The following is a 17765-nucleotide window of genomic DNA, read 5'->3' on the forward strand; positions in this document are numbered from 1 at the left end:
CCCAGCCTGTTTGGAGAGGCAGCATTCTGCCTGCTGCAGTGAAATAGCAGACTCGAGGAATAAACCACTCCTCATCCCAGAAAAAGTGCCTAAAAGTCCTGATGCATTTTTTAAAATTATACATGCAAAATTGGTAATTTTTATTTCTGATCTTTACACTTATTTTTTTATTTTAAGACGGAGCCTTGCTCTGTCACCAGGCTGGAGTGCAGTGGCGCCATCTCAGCTCACTGCAATCTCTGCCTCCTGGGTTCAAGCCATTCTCGTGCCTCAGCCACCTGAGTAGCTGGGGTTACAGGCATGCGCCACCACGCTAGGCTAATTTTTGTATTTTTAGTAGAAACAGAGTTTTGCCATGTTGCCCAGGCTGGTCTCAAACTCGTAGCCTCAAGTAATCCACCTGCCTTGGCCTCCCAAAGTGCTGGGATTACAGGCGTGAGCCAACACCCCTGGCCTACACTTGTTCTTAAGCCTTCAATTTCAGATGTTCTTTGACATACGATGGGATTACATCCTAATAAACTCATTGTAAGTTGAAGGTATCATTAGTACAAAATGCATTTATTATCCCAATAAACTCATTGTAAAGTCAAAAAATCGCAAATCAAATCATCATTGGGTCAGGGACCACCTATATACATATATTATCTAGCTATAGCAAGGTATCCTGAATTCCTAATGAAGGTTGCCCCATGGTTCTGACACTATAAAACCCACTACTATACGTGGATGTAGAAGTAAATTAAAAAATGGTGAAACACAGGCAGGAAACTCAGTTCTTAGTTTCTGTAACTCTTGTAGAGAATGGTTATATAAAGATGAAAAGTGACTCCAATATCAATAGTTGCATACATTTCAAATCCAGATTATAAACATAAATATGAAGACTGTCTGCTTTTATGTCTTATATGAGGCCAAAGTTACCAACCATTCTCAATAAGCAACACTAATACTTTGATTTATTTTTCAGAATCCTTCATAGAAGATAATTTTCAAAGAAAATGAATTATAAAGTGCCATGAAAGGAAGAATTTACAATGAGATCTGCTTTTTTCTTGCTTAGAAAAAAAGGTTGTGGGGGAAACAGAAAGAGTTTGTTCATGGTAGGAAAAAAAAAGTATAAAGACTAGCTACAGGGCAGAGAATAATCCATGCTTGGAAAAGCTGAATGAGGAGATATGGAATAACATTAGGGCTGAGGGCTAAAGTATGAAGATTCCTTAACTCACATGCAGGCAAATTTTGAATAAAAAGAAAAATCACACTTACCTAATGGTCTGATTGTGGTAGCTTTTCAAATCCTGTCCAATGCTAGTGGTTACTACTATCTATGATGGGAGGGATACACAAGAATCAGTTACGCCTCATCACCCTACATTACCTATGCAGTCCTTTGTGTCAATTACTCACAATATGTGTTGGAGAGTCTTTTACCTGATCAGTTTCTGCAAAAATAAAATTAACAGCTTACTAGCCCTGTGCATGTTTTAAGATTTCATACATTTAACTTCCCCAAATGTGACTTGATGTGATTAAAAATATCTACAATGCAGTTTCCACCAAGTTTCAGATACTTCCAAACTCCAAGCCAAAGGCTCATTTGATGTATTTGCCCTTAAACGCTTGTTGTGTAGAAAGACAAGGAAATATGTATGACACTACAAGGAGTGTTTAAAATCTTGCTCTGATTCCATCAGAGCCTTAGGGGGAAAACAAGATTGGTGTTGTATGTTCTTCATGCACTGCTGTTCCCACCTCCCTTTCCCTAAGCACTGGGAATCATCATTCTCATTTTAACAGGGACACTATTTTTTGTCATGAATGCTGTTAGCTGTCTCATATGGGCTCTTCTCATATCTTGGACTCCAACATAATAAGCCTCTCGATTCAAGGGGCCACTTACATTCTGCTAGTGCTACCACAGAGTAAGTGTTAGGGCGTGTCTCAAAGACATGGCTATGACACTTGGTCTATGAAAGACAAACTAACCCACCAGAAACCAACCCAATTCAGCCATACAACATGTTGGTTCAGAAAAGAAAATGACTCACACCAGTTGTTTGCCTAAACCAACCATTTAAGTCACTTATACATTCAGTCAAGGCAGACTATGGTAGTCCCATCACAGAGGTGGATTTTGGGTGGGAAGCAATTATGTGTTGTTTGGAACCTGTGTATATTAGACCAGATAGAATAGAAAGAAGAAGGACAAGTGGGCGAAAGTCTACACACACCAAAAAAAATTTTTTACCCCCACTTATCTGGTCTTTCTAATTCTCTCCTGCTTTACTCAGCTATGTACTCCGCCACTAAATTTATCTCCTTCATTAAAGGACTACTTTTAATCTTCTGCTCAAATATCTTCTATGGTGCTTTGCAAGTTGATGTCTAAATTCCCTGATATCCAAGATTCTCTGCATTCTGCTCCTAAATACATATTTTTCCCTTCTATTAGCTTTCTATAGTCTACAAATTTCTACTCCAGTCAAACTAGTTTGTCTGCTAACCCCTAATAACATGCTGAAATACCCTCTTCTCCCTTCTCTATCTAAATCCTGTCCAACCAGAGAAATCTTCTCATGACACCTTCCCTAAGCATCCCAGCATAAAATGCTATCTCCCTTCTAGGAATCAATACAAATCATCTGGCAATTAATTATTTTTAAGTTATTATTATTATTGAGACAGAGCCTCACTTTGTTGCCTAGGCTGGAGTGCAGTGGCGCCATCTCGGCTCACTGCAACCTCCGCCTCCCGGATTCAAGCAAGTCTCCTGCCTCAGCCTCCTGAGTAGCTGGGATTATAGGCGCGTACACCATGCCCAGTTAATTTTTGTATTTTTACTAGAGACGGGGTTTCACCATGTTGGCCAGGCTGGTCTCCTGACCTCAGGTGACCCACCCTCCTCAGCCTCCCAAAGTGCTGGGATTACAGGCGTGAGCCACCACACCCAGCTGTCATCTGGCAACTAAGCTTGCTTTATGACAGTCCTTTACCTGCTTAATGTTACTTCCATAAATAGTCTACAAGCAACTCGAGCATAGTGCCTTGCATACAGTAGGTGCAAAATAAGATCTGTGAATCTGCACTGATGATTTTATACTTGTCTCAGGGACAACAGCACTGAGCTGACCTTCTCCACAGGAGAAAGCATCAACCAAGCTATTATGGCCGTCATAATTCTCACATAGATAGGAAGCTAAAATGTGGACCACCACTATGTCACCGAACATTTTTAAGTAAACAAATACACATACCAAGAATCCCAGCTATCATTTTACAGACTCTTCTCAGGAAAGCAGCAAGGACTGACCTGATTTCTTTTCTCTTACAGAAAAAGGAAATGTGATCAACTTAAACACCAAGGGAAGACTGTGCATCATTTCATCCACAAGACAAACAAAATGCCTCTTCCAGTTTTGTTACAGGAAAAATCACAGATCAATAAGAAAAGCTGATGAGAAAACAAAGCAACCAGAAAAAGGTGGCAAACCCACACTGTGTATATCGAGAAACAGAACTGTCTTCAATTAGAACAACAGATTTGCCATAATCCATAAAATTCATGTTATGAGAGTTTGAAGCAGTTATGTACAATGTTTTATGCTACAAAGTAGATAAAGACCCTCCATCCCACCTGAATTATCACTTATGTGTGTTGGTTATTACGATCTGTTTAATGCCAAACGTAAGCAATTGCTTCACTTGCCAAAAGCAGTCAAATCATTTCTTGGCTGAACTAACCAATCCATTTCCTTAAAAAAAAAAGTTGTAGATCTGATAACACTATATAAACATGGCCAATATTGTTTTAACATTTATCTCCACAAAGCCTATCTCCCCAGGAGAAAAGGACTGAATTGCTCAGATCAGTATGGCTATAGAGCTGCTTGTATGCTTTATTCATTCACCCTACAGTCAAAAGCAGCACTTCAAAAGTTAATTAAATGGGATGGGATTCTTATGATTTAAACTTCCATCTATAAAAGTTTGATTTAGCAAGTGTGTAGTTGTAACGAGTCTATCATTTAGCACAAATTTGCTTTTGCAGATTTTGTTGCTCCCCGGCTTTATGGCAATGCTTAACTTTAAGCGAAAATGCTCGTATGTCGTGTGATGAAGCGTGCATACAAATACCTGGCCTCCGTTAAAAGAGATATCCAGTCGAAACCACTCCTTCAAAGGTATGATGAATTTAGTTTTTACAGCAAGGTCTTCCCCTTTGACAAGATGCATCTGAATATGCAAATAGCCTAAAAGGAAAATTCGAGCACATGAAAATGACCAAAAAATTTCTGAGTGAATGAAGTAGCTAGGCCTTTTCAACAATTGTCCTAAGAAGCTACAAGACTCCACAAAAACAAAGCAAAACCCAAACGCGCATTTATAAATGCATTTCTTTGTAAATAAGACATTAGGTTTAAGCTTCTGGGAAAAGAAGTTAAATTTGAAGCCCACATTTGGAAGCCATTGCTCTTGCTGGGCTGCCATTTTGACGAGATCTTCCTTATTCTAGACAGACATATCTGTCACTAGGCAGAGCATTACAAAATTACAATGTCATTTTAAAGGTTGTGTTTTATACTCACCCTCTTCCGTAAGAAATACAGAAGGTGTGCCGTACATCTCATTAGAGTCAACAAAGTACAGAATCCCACAGAGGTTGGCCTTGCAATAATGGAGTAAATACAGCCACAATGAAACAGTAAACCTATAAGAGCGAGGGGGAAAAAAATTCTGCAGATTGATATCATCCAAGAACACGTAATTATGGTTAACAATGACCAAGTAAATTGCTTTCTTTCCAATGAACGGATGAATTTGCGTTCGCATTCATCATGGGAGATCAGCTTGCAAAGCTTGATTTTTGAAACAAAAGAGGTAGTTAAAGTAACTGCAAAAGACAGGAGTTAAGCTTCGTTGTACAAAACTAGCAGACTTTCTACCTTGCACCAAAAACTGTTTCTCTGCCTCTTTGAGAATCTCACATGCCTGCTATTTGAATTGTTGATTAAGGCTTACAAAGTCAGACATAGATAAAAAAATCTGGATTTTAATAAGAGGTGATTTGATAAGAAGCTATTTTAATTTCTATGATTAAAAGAAAAAACATAATTAGAGCCTTTTGAGCAATTTTGTTCCTTTCACAGATAAAAGCCATAAGGTAGAAAAATGTAATCATCTACAAATGGCATCACTATGTGATAATAGGGACACATATATGCTATTTTCATGCTCAGATTAGGTTATTCAGTATCACGGTCCTGGCTGACCAATACGGAACAATTAATCTAATTATCCCATTCCTGGACTGGGGCTATTTTAGTCGAAAAAAATATTGTACATCTGTGACTTGTAGAGTGAGGATAAAATACCAGTAGCCAACTTAACCAGGACACATTTAGCCAAGATATGTGATCCATCAATCATTCAGAAAAGACTTGCTGAACACCCCTTGATACCGCACACAATGCTACTGACCAGTAGTTCAAAGGTGAGCCAGTGGGAATGATTGCATTTTGTATGTGAAACATGGATCAAGGTCAAAATGAATGCATTGATTTCTCTTCATTTACCCCAGTAACCAATTTACAGTTTGGGTTAAAGTGACAGTGGCCCCAGGTTCTTTGCAGACACACACAAGTCCTTTCCGGTCTTTGTAATCTGGCCTCAAAATCAGTGGTATGATATGCAAACAGATGGTGCCACACAGCTCCCTCCTGACCCACCCAGCTGAGCAAGCTCATGAAGATAAGTTATTACAAGGAAGCTTAGCAAGAACATACGCTCGGTAAAGTGACTCAAGATCTTTCTACAGCCAGCAGCACGGGAAGAATTAAATCACTCTGCTAAATCCATCTGGTCTGAGGTGAACCAGGAACCATTTTCAGCATCTTCAATTCAGCAGAAGAAAAAAAATACATATATCTGGGTCTTGCTGAAATCAATGGAGGAGATCAGAAGTCGTGAGATTTCAAACAGCTCATCCAATCTTCCACGACAGAAAGGCAAAGCCAAGGCTGCAATCTGTGCTGGCTTTGGCTGGCTGCACCTGAGACCTTGCAGGGCCTCAGGCTTCAACACCTTGCTGTCTACTCATGTCATGTAAGGAGGCTAAGGCAAATTAAGGATTGTTAAATGCAAGAATAATTCAAGACTCATTTGAGGTTTTCAGATCCACCAATTCTAAGCCACGGAGATCTCAACATTTTTGCAAAACACCTTACCAAGGTGTGTCCTCCTAAGGAGTTCTTCCACTAGCCTGCCCTGGTCCTCAGATAAAACAAGCACCGCCCGACCAGCTCCCTTCTGCTACCCATCCTTACACTGGGTAATCCATCCTCTGGCGTCGAGTGGCCTCCAGCTCTCGGTTCCGAAACCTCGGGAACTTCTTGACAATGCCTGTGTTTTCTCCACTGGAGGCATAAGGAAAGCCAAGCAGGGCAACCACATCTGCAAACAGCAAAATGGCTCCCTTTCAATTATATCCAGAAAAACATTCCTTCCCAAACCACATTCATCCTGAAAGCCTCTGCTGAGCTCCAATCAAACATTTAAGTGAGATACCCTAAAAATATTAGCAAACATCTGTTGAATATATGCCAAGCACCATGCTAAGCACTCTGCAGAGACCATGTCAATTACTTTTCATAATAACTCTGTGAAGTAGATTCTATTATTAGTTCCATTCTACAGATGAAAAGCCCGAGGCTAAGTTCACAAAGTTAATAAGTGATAGAACCACAATTCAGGTTCTGAACTCAGGCTTCTGTGTTCATAATCATTTCACATCCTGCCCTCTGAATGCTAAGAAAAGCATCTGAATTTGTGTTATAACAGTAAGTTAACACTTCTATAGTTCTCACTATGGTCCTGACATTTTTGTAAATGTGCTACATAAATTTGTTCATTTCATGTTCATTATTATCCCCAGTCTACAGATGAGAAAACAGAGGCACGGTTGCCAAAATAGTAACTAATATTTAGTGTACACCAGCAATATGCTAAGCACAATCCAGGGATAATCTCACTTCATTTCACAACAAACTATGAAATAGGTTCTTTTATTATCCCCATTTAACAGATTAAAAACTGAGCATCAGAGAGGGTTAAATAAGAGATGGAGCTGGGATTCAAACTCAGGCTCTTTGGTTTCAGAATCCATACTCTTAAAATTGCAGTTTTTTTGTCTTCTGTGCAAACTTTCCACAGTAAATTCAACATACTACCGTACATAAAAATTACTAACCATATACCTTAACATTGGAAAGTCTTCCATTTTATTTCACAAACACGAAAGAATTCTTCTCTATAGCTCTAAAAAGCATAGGGATGTTCACAACAAATCTTAAAGGGAGAACTGAGTTATTTCATCTATACTTAATACTTACCACTTTCAACAAGCCTAAGTATGAATTTTTGGTTTTCCATATGATTCCCAACTAAAGAAAACAGAATCCACTTAACTCAACCTAGGAATAAGAATACTTTTCTTGGCTGGGCGTGCTGGCTCACATCTGTAATTCCAGCACTTTGGGAGGCCAAAGTGGGCAGATCACTTGAGGTCAGGAGTTCGAGACCAGCCTGGCCAACATGGTGAAACCCCATGTCTACTAAAACTACAAAAAAAAATTAGCCGGGCATGGTAGTGTGTGCCTGTAATCCCAGCTACTAGGGAGGCTGAGGCAAGAGAATTGCTTGAAGCCGGGAGGCGGAGGTTGCTGTGAGCTGAGATGGCACCACTGCACTCCAAACTGGGCAACAGAGCAAGACTCCGTCTCAAAGAAAAAGGATACTTTTCTTCTGCTTAAAATACTCCTTAGTTTAGACATTCATGATTAAATAGTGGAAACAGTCTATTTTCCTGGGCCTCTCGGAGAGAGAAGAGTTGATTTATGTGCAATTCATCAAATACCAATATTGGCACAAATTATGGGGGCTTCAGCCTAGGATGCTGGACGTCCCAGCTCTCATTTCCCAAAGGAAATAAAAAGTTTTATTATATAGACAGGTACCTCTGGTTTACTACAATTTGGAAATTGTAAGAACAGTTTTTAGAATCTCAGGCCCTTGTGTATTTTAATAGGATTAAATGAGCCAATTTCTCCCCAGTAGCCACAAATCTACATGGTTTGTTACAAGTAGAGATGCATTTGGAAATCCAAAAGAGTGGAGTTATCAATTTCAACAGAAGCACTTAAAACCCTTTGTTTTTTCAATTTGAGCTCAATTTGGGCCCACTGGACTTGCTGGTCTATGATGGGAGTGGTGAGAGGGGTGAGAAATGGAAGTACTGCAAAGGTTTTCTTTGGAATCTGAGGGAAAAATTTACCAAGGAAGTTGACATCAGCTCAACTTTGGTTTGGCTTCCACTATGTTGAGTGGAGCAGAAGAGACCAGATGGCCACGTTAGACCCCTAGGAAGCCTTCTGCTGGTGATGGCTGTTGAGTGATCTAGTGTGCAGTGGAAACATTTGTCAAAACAAATGGGATTCAATTCTGCCCAACCTGACTCCAATAAAAAAAAAAGCTTCATAAAGGAGGTTTCTAAAGTGGAAAGAGTTAAAAGTGAATGACAATGAGCGCTCCCTTGTCCAAAGACCAAAATAAAGCAGGTCAAATGGGAGAACTTGCCGCAATAGATTATGAAGGAAAAAGCTCAGATCCAAAGATCTAAAATAATTTTACAAGAACACATACCGTTTGTACCCAACAAAACCAAAGTAATGGTAGTTTTCTTTCAAATCTGTAGCTTCGCTATGTGTATAATTTGGATTCCTAGTGGAGTTTGCTCTCAGTATAATACTGTCTTTCGATTACAATTAGAAGTAATGAACAAGAATTAATTTTGGAGCAGGAGAAGACTTTAAAATTCATCTGAATAACATATAGGATATGTTATCATATATGTTATTTATCAGGATAACATATAGATCCATTGTCTAATAACTGATTATAGCTGCGTGCAATGCTATAATTGACTAGTGATGTCTTGTCATGGGCAGTGGAATGGGGAGCAACGGTACCAGTGCCATCCACCACTAAATAATTTACAGGTAGGAAAACTTATGTCCAAAGAAGTTTACTGCCTTGCCTCTAGAATGTACTCATTAAAGCAGGGGCCTTACTTGTTCACTATTCCATCCCCAGAACCTAGAACAGTGCACAGTACTTGATAAAGACCCCATAAATATTTGATGAATGAATGAATGTAGGTGTGGCCAAGTCAGGATTTGAATCTGTCTCCCTTCCTCCTAGTACTGTCCACAATTCTGTAATGTGCACCACACTGCGTAAGCCAAAGAATGACCTTTCTTCTTTCAAATCCTTTCCCCGAATTCATTTCTTTAGCTTATTTTGCAGGAAGAGCTTAGGTTAAACAAACAAACAAAAAAAGACACAATTAAGACGTAAACATAGAATGCCAGGAAAACAACTGATGTTAGGAACCCTTTGCTGTTTTGCTTGTATTATTTCCTCAAATTTTAGAGCAATAAGAGGCAACAGATATTATATGGTGCAAACCCCTTCATTTGGAGACAAGAAAAATGTAAGTGTCTTAATGAAGATTTCATAGCTAGTAAGAAGCCCTAATATGACTCAAACCTGGCCTCCGCACTGCAAACCAATGGGCTTTTCTTCTCACAAGTCCTCCCAGAGAGAACCTCGGCTGATATTCAGTGGGCATGACCTGTGTGGATATACTGGTTGCTAAAACGCTGAAATATTTCTATTTTGGTTTGATAATTGATGTCACCTTGAACCTCCAAGGCCCCACCAACCCTGGCCCCTCCTTCAAGTTAGAGCCTGGCCCAGCAGCGGCCTCTGGAGCCGGCTTCAGCACTAAGGCTAGCACCCACTGGAGTTCACCAAGGCCCCCCACCCCTCACTGGTTGTTAAATATTTTAAATCTCATCCCTGGGTCAGGTGGGGTTAAGGGACGATTATGTAGCCCATTCTCTAGTTCAGCTGAGTGATCAGAACCCTGACACAGATCCCTTGCTCGGGAAAAGGTAACATTTCCATGTAACAAAGGTAACACTTCCATGTAACAAAACCCCACTGCAGATGTGCTTCAAACACACAGCAATGAAGTCACTGAGATCATCAGCCCACCCTCGGAGAAGCTGAAGATGGTCTCAATGCAAGGAATCACAATGACTACAAGCCTGTAAGCAAAATCTGCGGGGAAAGAAGTGAAGATTTCTCAACCTGGAGAAATAAAGCCAGAGCACAGGCAGCTCAATAATGCTTTCCAAACACAGGACATTCAAAAGCCAGTGGCCAATAAGGTGTTTAATTTTCTTTAAAGTCAAAGCCTGAGAATAAAAACTCAATTTTCTAGCAGATATGATTTAGGTCAGATCTTCCTCCAGAAAGGATACTAGGCATACTAGGCAGTGAAGCAGGTTCCTAAGGAAGTCTGTGGAACACTCGATGGCACGAATCTTAAGAATAAAACCAGTTTTACTCCTAGTAATTTATCCTCCAAACATGCTTATGAGTGTGCACAGAGATACATGTACAAGGATGTTCAGTGAAGCCTTGTGGTTAAAAGCAACAGCACGATCATCAGCAAAAGATAGGTTAAATAAATTACGGTCTGTCAGGCACTAAGGAGCTGTTGAAAAGAATGAGGTCGGCAGCATGTCCTGGTACAGAAGAATCTACTGTATTGTTAATGAGCGCAGGTCCATTTCTAGAATCCTCTCATTTGTGCAGGAAGAAAACGGGACACAACTTAATGCTTGTATGTGCAGGGAACATTTCTAGAAGGAGACACAAGAAACTGTTGCTAATGAATTTACTTCTGGGAAAAGGATCAGAAGATTCGAGGGTGAGGGGCGTGGAAACTTACTCGTTCCCCTAAACCTTTTCATGCTATTTAAATTTTTTTTATTGTTACCGTGTACACGTATTACTTTTTCGTCTATGAAAGAAAAGAACAAAAGCTCTGAGCACTTCCGGGCAGGCACATAGAAGGAGCCAGCTACATCCCAAGGCCTCCCCACCCTCGGCCTCCGAGGCTGCCCAATCCGCTTCAAAGACACAAAGTCCAGTGGGTGAAGAAAACAGGATGATTCACATCGATAAAAATTCAACTTTAAAAAAAGTATTCTTTCTAATTTGGAACCTGGGTTAGGACTGTATTAGCATATTTCAGAGAGGCGGCATAGCAAAGTCAAAAGAATCAGGAAGTCTGGACTCCAGTTAAACAAACTCCCTGAGCCTCAGTTTTCCTCTTTGTTAAAGAAAGGTTGAGAATAGCACTGTCTTTCCCATGGTACTATTATGAGGATTAAATGAGACAATGTGCTCGAAAAAAGTGTTTTGAAAATCATAAAGGGGAATGCAGATGCCAGGCATTAATTAGTGTTATTACTGAAAAAATCAGACTACCATGATTAACTGGAAAAAAAGGAACTAGGTCTGTTTTTTTTTAATGCCAAATATATAGTTTATAACTACTAAAAGTACTATCATGACATTGACTTGAATAGTCCTGCTGCATAAACCATTTTTTTCACAAAGACAAGTCAAGGCTGGTTCCAACACTTGACTTAACTTTCAATCATTTTGTTGTAATGAAATTTTATTATAAAAAATCATACTTCCAGTCCATTGGATCTGAAGATGAGAATGCATTTTTGAAAGGAAAATAGTGGAGAAGAAGAAAACTGCCATGTTGCCCCAGAGTTTCTTATTTAAGAGGGAAGATCAGAGAAATGTTCATAAAGCTAAACATTAGGGCATTTAAGAAACTTCCAAGACTGTTCCTAACCTGCTTATCTAGTCTTACTTCTTGAATTGCCCATCTCACACCTGAGATTGTATCTTGGAAAATAAACCACAGCAAGTGTGCTGCTAGTCCACATTTCCACTCCATGGCAGACAGTAACTGATGGACATGGCAGTCTTTCTCAGTATGTGCAGACTCATCCTCAGAATCCTACTCAACACCATGCTCTAGGCAGCCACCCCCAATCAATACAAGCTAGCCTGTGAGATGAAGCCTTGTTGCCATCTTTCCCGTCAAGGAACAAAGGCTTGTCACCATTTCCTGATCAGGAATTTTCTCCTTTGTGTGCCACAGCTTATGCCTTCCCCTCTGCCTGAAAGCTCAATGTCCTTCCTTCCTTCCTTTTTTTTTTTTCCTTCTTCTTCTTTTTTTTTTTTTTTTGAGACAGAGTCTTGCTCTGTTGCCCAGGCTGGAGTGCAGTGGCACCATTTTGGCTCACTGCAGCCTCCACCTCCTGAATTCAAGCAATTCTCCCTCCTCAGCCCCCCAAGAAGCTGGGACTACAGATGCATGCCACCATGCCTGGCTAGTTTTCTGTATTTTTAGTAGAGCTGGGATTTCACCATGTTGGATAGGCTGGTCTCTCACTCCTGGCCTCAAGTGATCTGCCTGCCTCAGCCTCCCAAAGTGCTGGGATTACAGGCGTGAGCCACTGCACCCAGCCCCTCCTTTTTGATCCATGAAAACTCTACTCATCCCTCAAGTCTCTGTCAAAATGTCACCTCCTCTGTGAAGAAGCCACACAAAGTGCTTAACATATACAGATTGCTCAGGAACTTTTAATCAGTGAATAAATGACTTAAAATAAATAAATAGCTTCATGACATCACCTGGTAGTTTAGCCTAATGAATAACTGTGGGGTTTGGGAGCCAAACTACCCAGGTTCAAACTCCAGCATCTTCATTAATAGCTGTGCAAACTTAGACAAGCTACTTTATCTCTCTGAGTCAGTTTTCTGTTTTCTCCTTGATAAATATCACAGTGGAATATTGGGCAAATTAAATTAAATAATGGCCCAGGCGCTGTAGTTCACCCAGCACTTTGTAATCCCAGCACTTTGGGGGCCGATGCAGGCAGATCACCTGAGGACAGGAGTTTGAGACCAGCCTGGCCAACATAGCGAAACACCATCTCTACTGAAAATACAAAAATTAGCTGGGTGTGGCGGCACGCATCTGTAACACCAGCTACTCGGGAGGCTGAGGCAGGAGAATCGCATGAACCTGGGAGGCGGAGGGTGCAGTGAACTGAGATCGCGCCACTGCACTCCAGCCTGGGTGACAGAGCAAGACCCTGTCTCAAAAAAATCAGATAACCACGTAAACCACATAAAGCACTTTGACAGTGCCTGGCACATAGCAAATGCTCAGTAGCAGTAAGTGACTGTAACTATTGGTAGCCATGTTAAAGAGGGTGGCTTTGTCCTCATCTTTGAGCCTCCACACTCAGTAAAGAAATTGATACATAGTAGGTGCTCAGTCAATCTTTGTTTAATTGAATCAATCATGATATGTGTCATAGAAGCGGTACTAACACAGCATTCTGATGGCCAGCATTTATGAAGTTAATTTCTGGTTGTGGAAATTAAAAAAAAAAACAAAAAACTCAACAAAACTTCAGGGTGGGGGCTAGAAAAGTGTTAGAAATTTGAGCTGGCAGTTGAAATAGGGGCATGATTTTGCCAAGCAGACATGGAAAGTGGCAGTGGGGGGAGGTGTTGCTTCGTGGGCTGGGGGAGTCGGGACGGAACAGGAGCTATTCTAGGGAAAAGAAACTGCTTTAGCAAAGACATAGGGGTGGGGAATCAAAGACTTAAACCACAAAGGGGAAGCTGAGCTTACCTGTGGCTACAAAGAAGAATCCCTGAACAGGAGGAGCCTGCAGCCTTAACTAGCGCATCCCCAGTGGGTTTGTCTGGGAAGCTACGGAGTGTGTGCAGTGGCCCTAGGGAAGGATCACCACCACCCCCACCCCCACACACTCCCTCATGTGGCAACACAGCCCTGCAAGGGTATCAGTGTGTGATGTTCACAAACTGTCCTTCCCCCTTGGTTAAGTGCATTCATTCAATCAACAAATAGTCACGAGTGCAGGGCCCTATGCTCAGCATCAGAACAAAGCAAACAAGTCCCCTGGCCTTGTGGAGCTTGTGCTCCAGTGTAGGCCAGGCAATAGACACATAGGCAACTAAAGATATTTACTGAAACTGTCCAGTGGTGATCAGGCCAGGAAGGAAAATGAAGGTGGACAATGACAGACATGGCGGTGGCGGTGGGCTTGCTGTCTTAGATAAGGAGATGGCATTGGAGCAGAGGGGTAGGTGAGGTAAGGAAGTGGCCATGTGGTGATCTGGGAGAAGAGCATCTTAGGTGGAGGGAGCAGTCACACACATGTCCCAAAGTGAGAATGAACTCGGTATGCTCCAGGAGAAGCAAGCGGGCCCCTGTGGCTAGAAGCAGTGGGGAAGGGTGTGCATGGTGGGACACGAGCTGCAAGGGGAGAGGGACCGATTCCCACAGAGTAAGAGGCATGGGTTGATCTTAACTGGGATCAGTGGGTAATGGGAGGAACTGGGGGGTTTAATCAGGCAGTGATGCGATCAGCTTGCAATGGCTGCTCGTGGGGGTTCAGGAGGGTATGACGGGCAAAACTGGGTGGCCACTTGCAGGCAGTGCCAGGAGTCCAGACAGGAGGATGACAGCTTAGACCAGGACAACGGTACTCCGTGTGGTGAGAAATGCAAGAAGGGACTGAATATGTGACACATACAGCCAGCACTAGGTGACTGTCAAAATAGAGTATGACAGGAAGAGAAGTCCAGGTGGGCCCCCGGGTCTGGGGCCCAAGTCATCGGCTTGCATGGCTGATTCCTTTCTTTCCGTGACTCCAGCGTGAGTCAGGCACACATGTGATTTGGGAGGGACAACAGAAACGCCCAGTCCCGTCCCTCAAGGAAATAAGCCACACTAGGTAGATCCACAGTCTGCCTATGGCTACATATGCCCCCCACACCCAGGATGCAGCAGCAACAGGTGCACCAGGGGCACGTGGCCGAGTCGTGGCACACACGTGCTCCCAATGGCTACCGACTTCTCATCTGGGTTAGGATTTCCCTGCAGGGCTGGGTAAACGTCTGCTGCATCTCCACCAAAAATCAGTCTTATGGCCTCGCCGGGTCTGGCCTGGCAAAGGAGATAAGCTGCTGAGAGCCGTGTCTGGACACACACGGCCCTCGCCTCAGTAGCCTCGGCAAAGCCAGTGGTGGAGGCCCTCCAAGCACACTTCCAGAACGCCTGGGCACAGGGACTTTGACTCTTTTTGTACATGAAAAGGAAAATGAAAGCAAGTCAGGGAGTACTTCAGTTCACAAGCAGGGCCATCGTAGGACACCAGGCACTTGACACAGAAAACCTTCCCTGAAACCCCACATCAGTGCTGTCTGAGACAGGAACCATACATGACAGGCCCCCTGTGGCTCAGCTTGGAGCCTCACTAATGCCATCTTGTTCTGACTTGAGTCTTGTTCATCAAGAAGCCCCTGCTAAGAACAAACCAGAGGCCTGGCCCCCTTCCATCCCCACAGCCCGGATCCGGAACAAAGGTCATGGATGTTTTCCATGGGACTGCTGCAGACGCTCTTGTGATCTGTCTTTTGGAGGAGGAAGAATGTGTACCCCTTTTTCGGTAAACAAATCACAGCCTTGTAATCAGAGCTTATTTTGAGGGTGCATGGAGCTCCCCACCATTTTCAGTGACTTTAACTCTTGGGAAAGGGTTTTCTCTGCGTTATGGTTTAATTCTCACTCCTAAGGTAATGCTCTGAAGCAGGTGAGGAGAAAAATCCCACTGTGCTGTTCCTAAGCCTTGTGAATATGAGAAGAAACAACAAAAGAAGGAAAAGACGTTTCACATTTTAAGGGCATATTCAGGCGCCCTAAGAACTGAGCCAGTTCGTTAAATGATTTCATTTGGAAACTTCCAGCTTGCAATTCAGTCATTCTTCAATGAGAAATACATGATTTGTCAAATATGGAATGGAATCATTAATCCCTGACAAAGTCGGAGGTACAGCAAATTATGGCTGTGTGTGCCCCATGCTCTCTTCCCCTTAACAAATTAGGTGGCCCTGTGGAAGGTATTCCAGACAGATGCCTACATGGGGTTCTGCCTGGAAGAGGGAGGCACACTGATCATCAAAATGACTGACTTGACTGCTTTCAGACATTTAACTACCCATCCCACCCTCCCTGCTATGTGCACACACACAGAAAGGGAATTTGCTTTCATCTTCTAGATATTTTTTCATTTAAAGCACTGCACAAATGCAAAATAAGCCAGACAGACAGGGCTATTAAAATGTAGGTTAAAATTGTATAGATCTACACAAACACAGGACCCCCCTGTAAAAAGTGGTAAAATCTGAGTGAGGTCTGGAGTCCAGTTAACAGTATTAGATCAGCATTACTTCCCCAATTTTGATTTTACACTGTAGTTATGGAAAATGAGGAAGCGGGGGTGAGGATACACAGGGACCCTGTACCCTTTGCAACTTTCTGTGAATCTATAATTATTTCAAAATAGTTTTAATCCAGCACTTTGGAAGGCCAAGATGGGAGGACTGCTTGAGCCTAGGAGTTCAAGACCAGCCTGGGCAACATAGGAAGACCCCATCTCTACAAAAAAATAAAAAAATAAACTGGGTGTGGTGGTGCATGCCTGTGGTCCCCGCTACTCAGGAGGCTGAGGTGGGAGGATTGCTTGAGCCCAGGATGTTGAGGCTATAGTGAGTTATGATCATGCCACTGCACTCCAGCTTGGGTAACAGAGTGAAACCCTGTCTCAAAACAAGAAAAAGTTTTGAAAAATATCAAATGTGCCAGTTCTAGGGTAAGTGGCTTCTGACCAACTATCATGTATGGTGACACAGGTCCTTTCAGTTTTCATTATATGCAGAGCTGTTTTGGGACAGTACCAAGAAATCACCATAGTCATTATTTCCCCCAAAGATAGCCCAACAGAAATCACATCCCAGAGGTGACAAGAAGTTGATCACTAAAGGAAAAACTTAGAGTGCATGTCCTTAAGTCACCTTGTCCCAAACCCATCCTGTTGATGAAATGTCAGGCACTTCCTGTGGAAGGGTCTGTTGCCACAAACCCATGGATGTCCTCTGCCTGCCAAGCCTGGCTGAGGGTCGGGTCACGGGAACCATAGCAATCCTAAGTCCAACCAGCTCTGTCCCTGGCCCACAGGTTCTCAAGTTTCAGGGTGCATCAGAGTCATGAGGAAGGTGTTTAAAATGCCGATTCCAAGCCTTCCCCTACCCCCGCAGATCCTAAGTAGATGAAGGACGGGGCCTAGGAATTTGCATTTGCAACAAGCATTTTTGATTCTGTCACAGGTGGTCCTAGGGCCACAGTTGAGGAAACAACTGGGAGCATGAGTGGGGAGGGCTCCCCACTGAGGGGGCAGAAGAAGAGCTGGCAGGCACTCGGCATCCACAGAGCAAGGCGCTCCTTGCACCAATGGAGAGAACTTCAGAGTGCCGCCTCTCAGCACATGCCTGAGATCTCCAGCTCCAGAGCTTAAGGGAGGTTGCAGAAGGGCCTGGGAGCCTCCGGGATTGGTCCTGCTGAGGCTGTGACCATGTGGCATTTAGGATAAAACGCAGAGTGTGGACTCTATCATCATCACAGCTTCTCACTGAGTGCTGATGATGTGCTGAGCAATCACATCTCATTTAGTCCTCACAGCACTGCTCTGAAGGAACTGTTTATTATCCCCATTTTACAGATAGGAAAACTGAGGCTCAGAGACTTCCAATGTTACAGAGATAGAAACTGGCAGGGCAGGAATCAGGCCCAGCCAGAGGTTACCATTCTGTGGTACAACCTCCCTTTCTGTCGGAAGGGTTCCTTTAGGTTCTCATCTCCTCCAGGATAAAACACTCTGCTTAAAAATAAT

The 17765-nt window shown here is 42.6% G+C and overlaps 1 protein-coding gene across 2 annotated transcripts in view; it reads right to left on the reverse strand.

The window, feature by feature from the left end:
• The window catches only part of SEL1L3 (SEL1L family member 3), a 116424-nt gene that overhangs the window by 82370 nt on the left and 16289 nt on the right, over window positions 1–17765 (reverse strand). For both annotated transcript variants that reach the window (XM_054485031.2, XM_054485032.2), the window contains exons 3-6: window positions 6327–6453; window positions 4590–4711; window positions 4138–4253; window positions 1270–1328 (exon numbers count right to left, since the gene is read on the reverse strand). In XM_054485031.2, coding sequence (XP_054341006.1) covers window positions 1270–1328; window positions 4138–4253; window positions 4590–4711; window positions 6327–6453 — 424 coding nt within the window. The remainder of the gene's footprint in view (window positions 1–1269; window positions 1329–4137; window positions 4254–4589; window positions 4712–6326; window positions 6454–17765) is intronic.

Source organism: Pongo pygmaeus, chromosome 3 (assembly GCF_028885625.2).
Source record: "Pongo pygmaeus isolate AG05252 chromosome 3, NHGRI_mPonPyg2-v2.0_pri, whole genome shotgun sequence".
NCBI classification, from domain to species: Eukaryota; Metazoa; Chordata; class Mammalia; order Primates; family Hominidae; genus Pongo; species Pongo pygmaeus.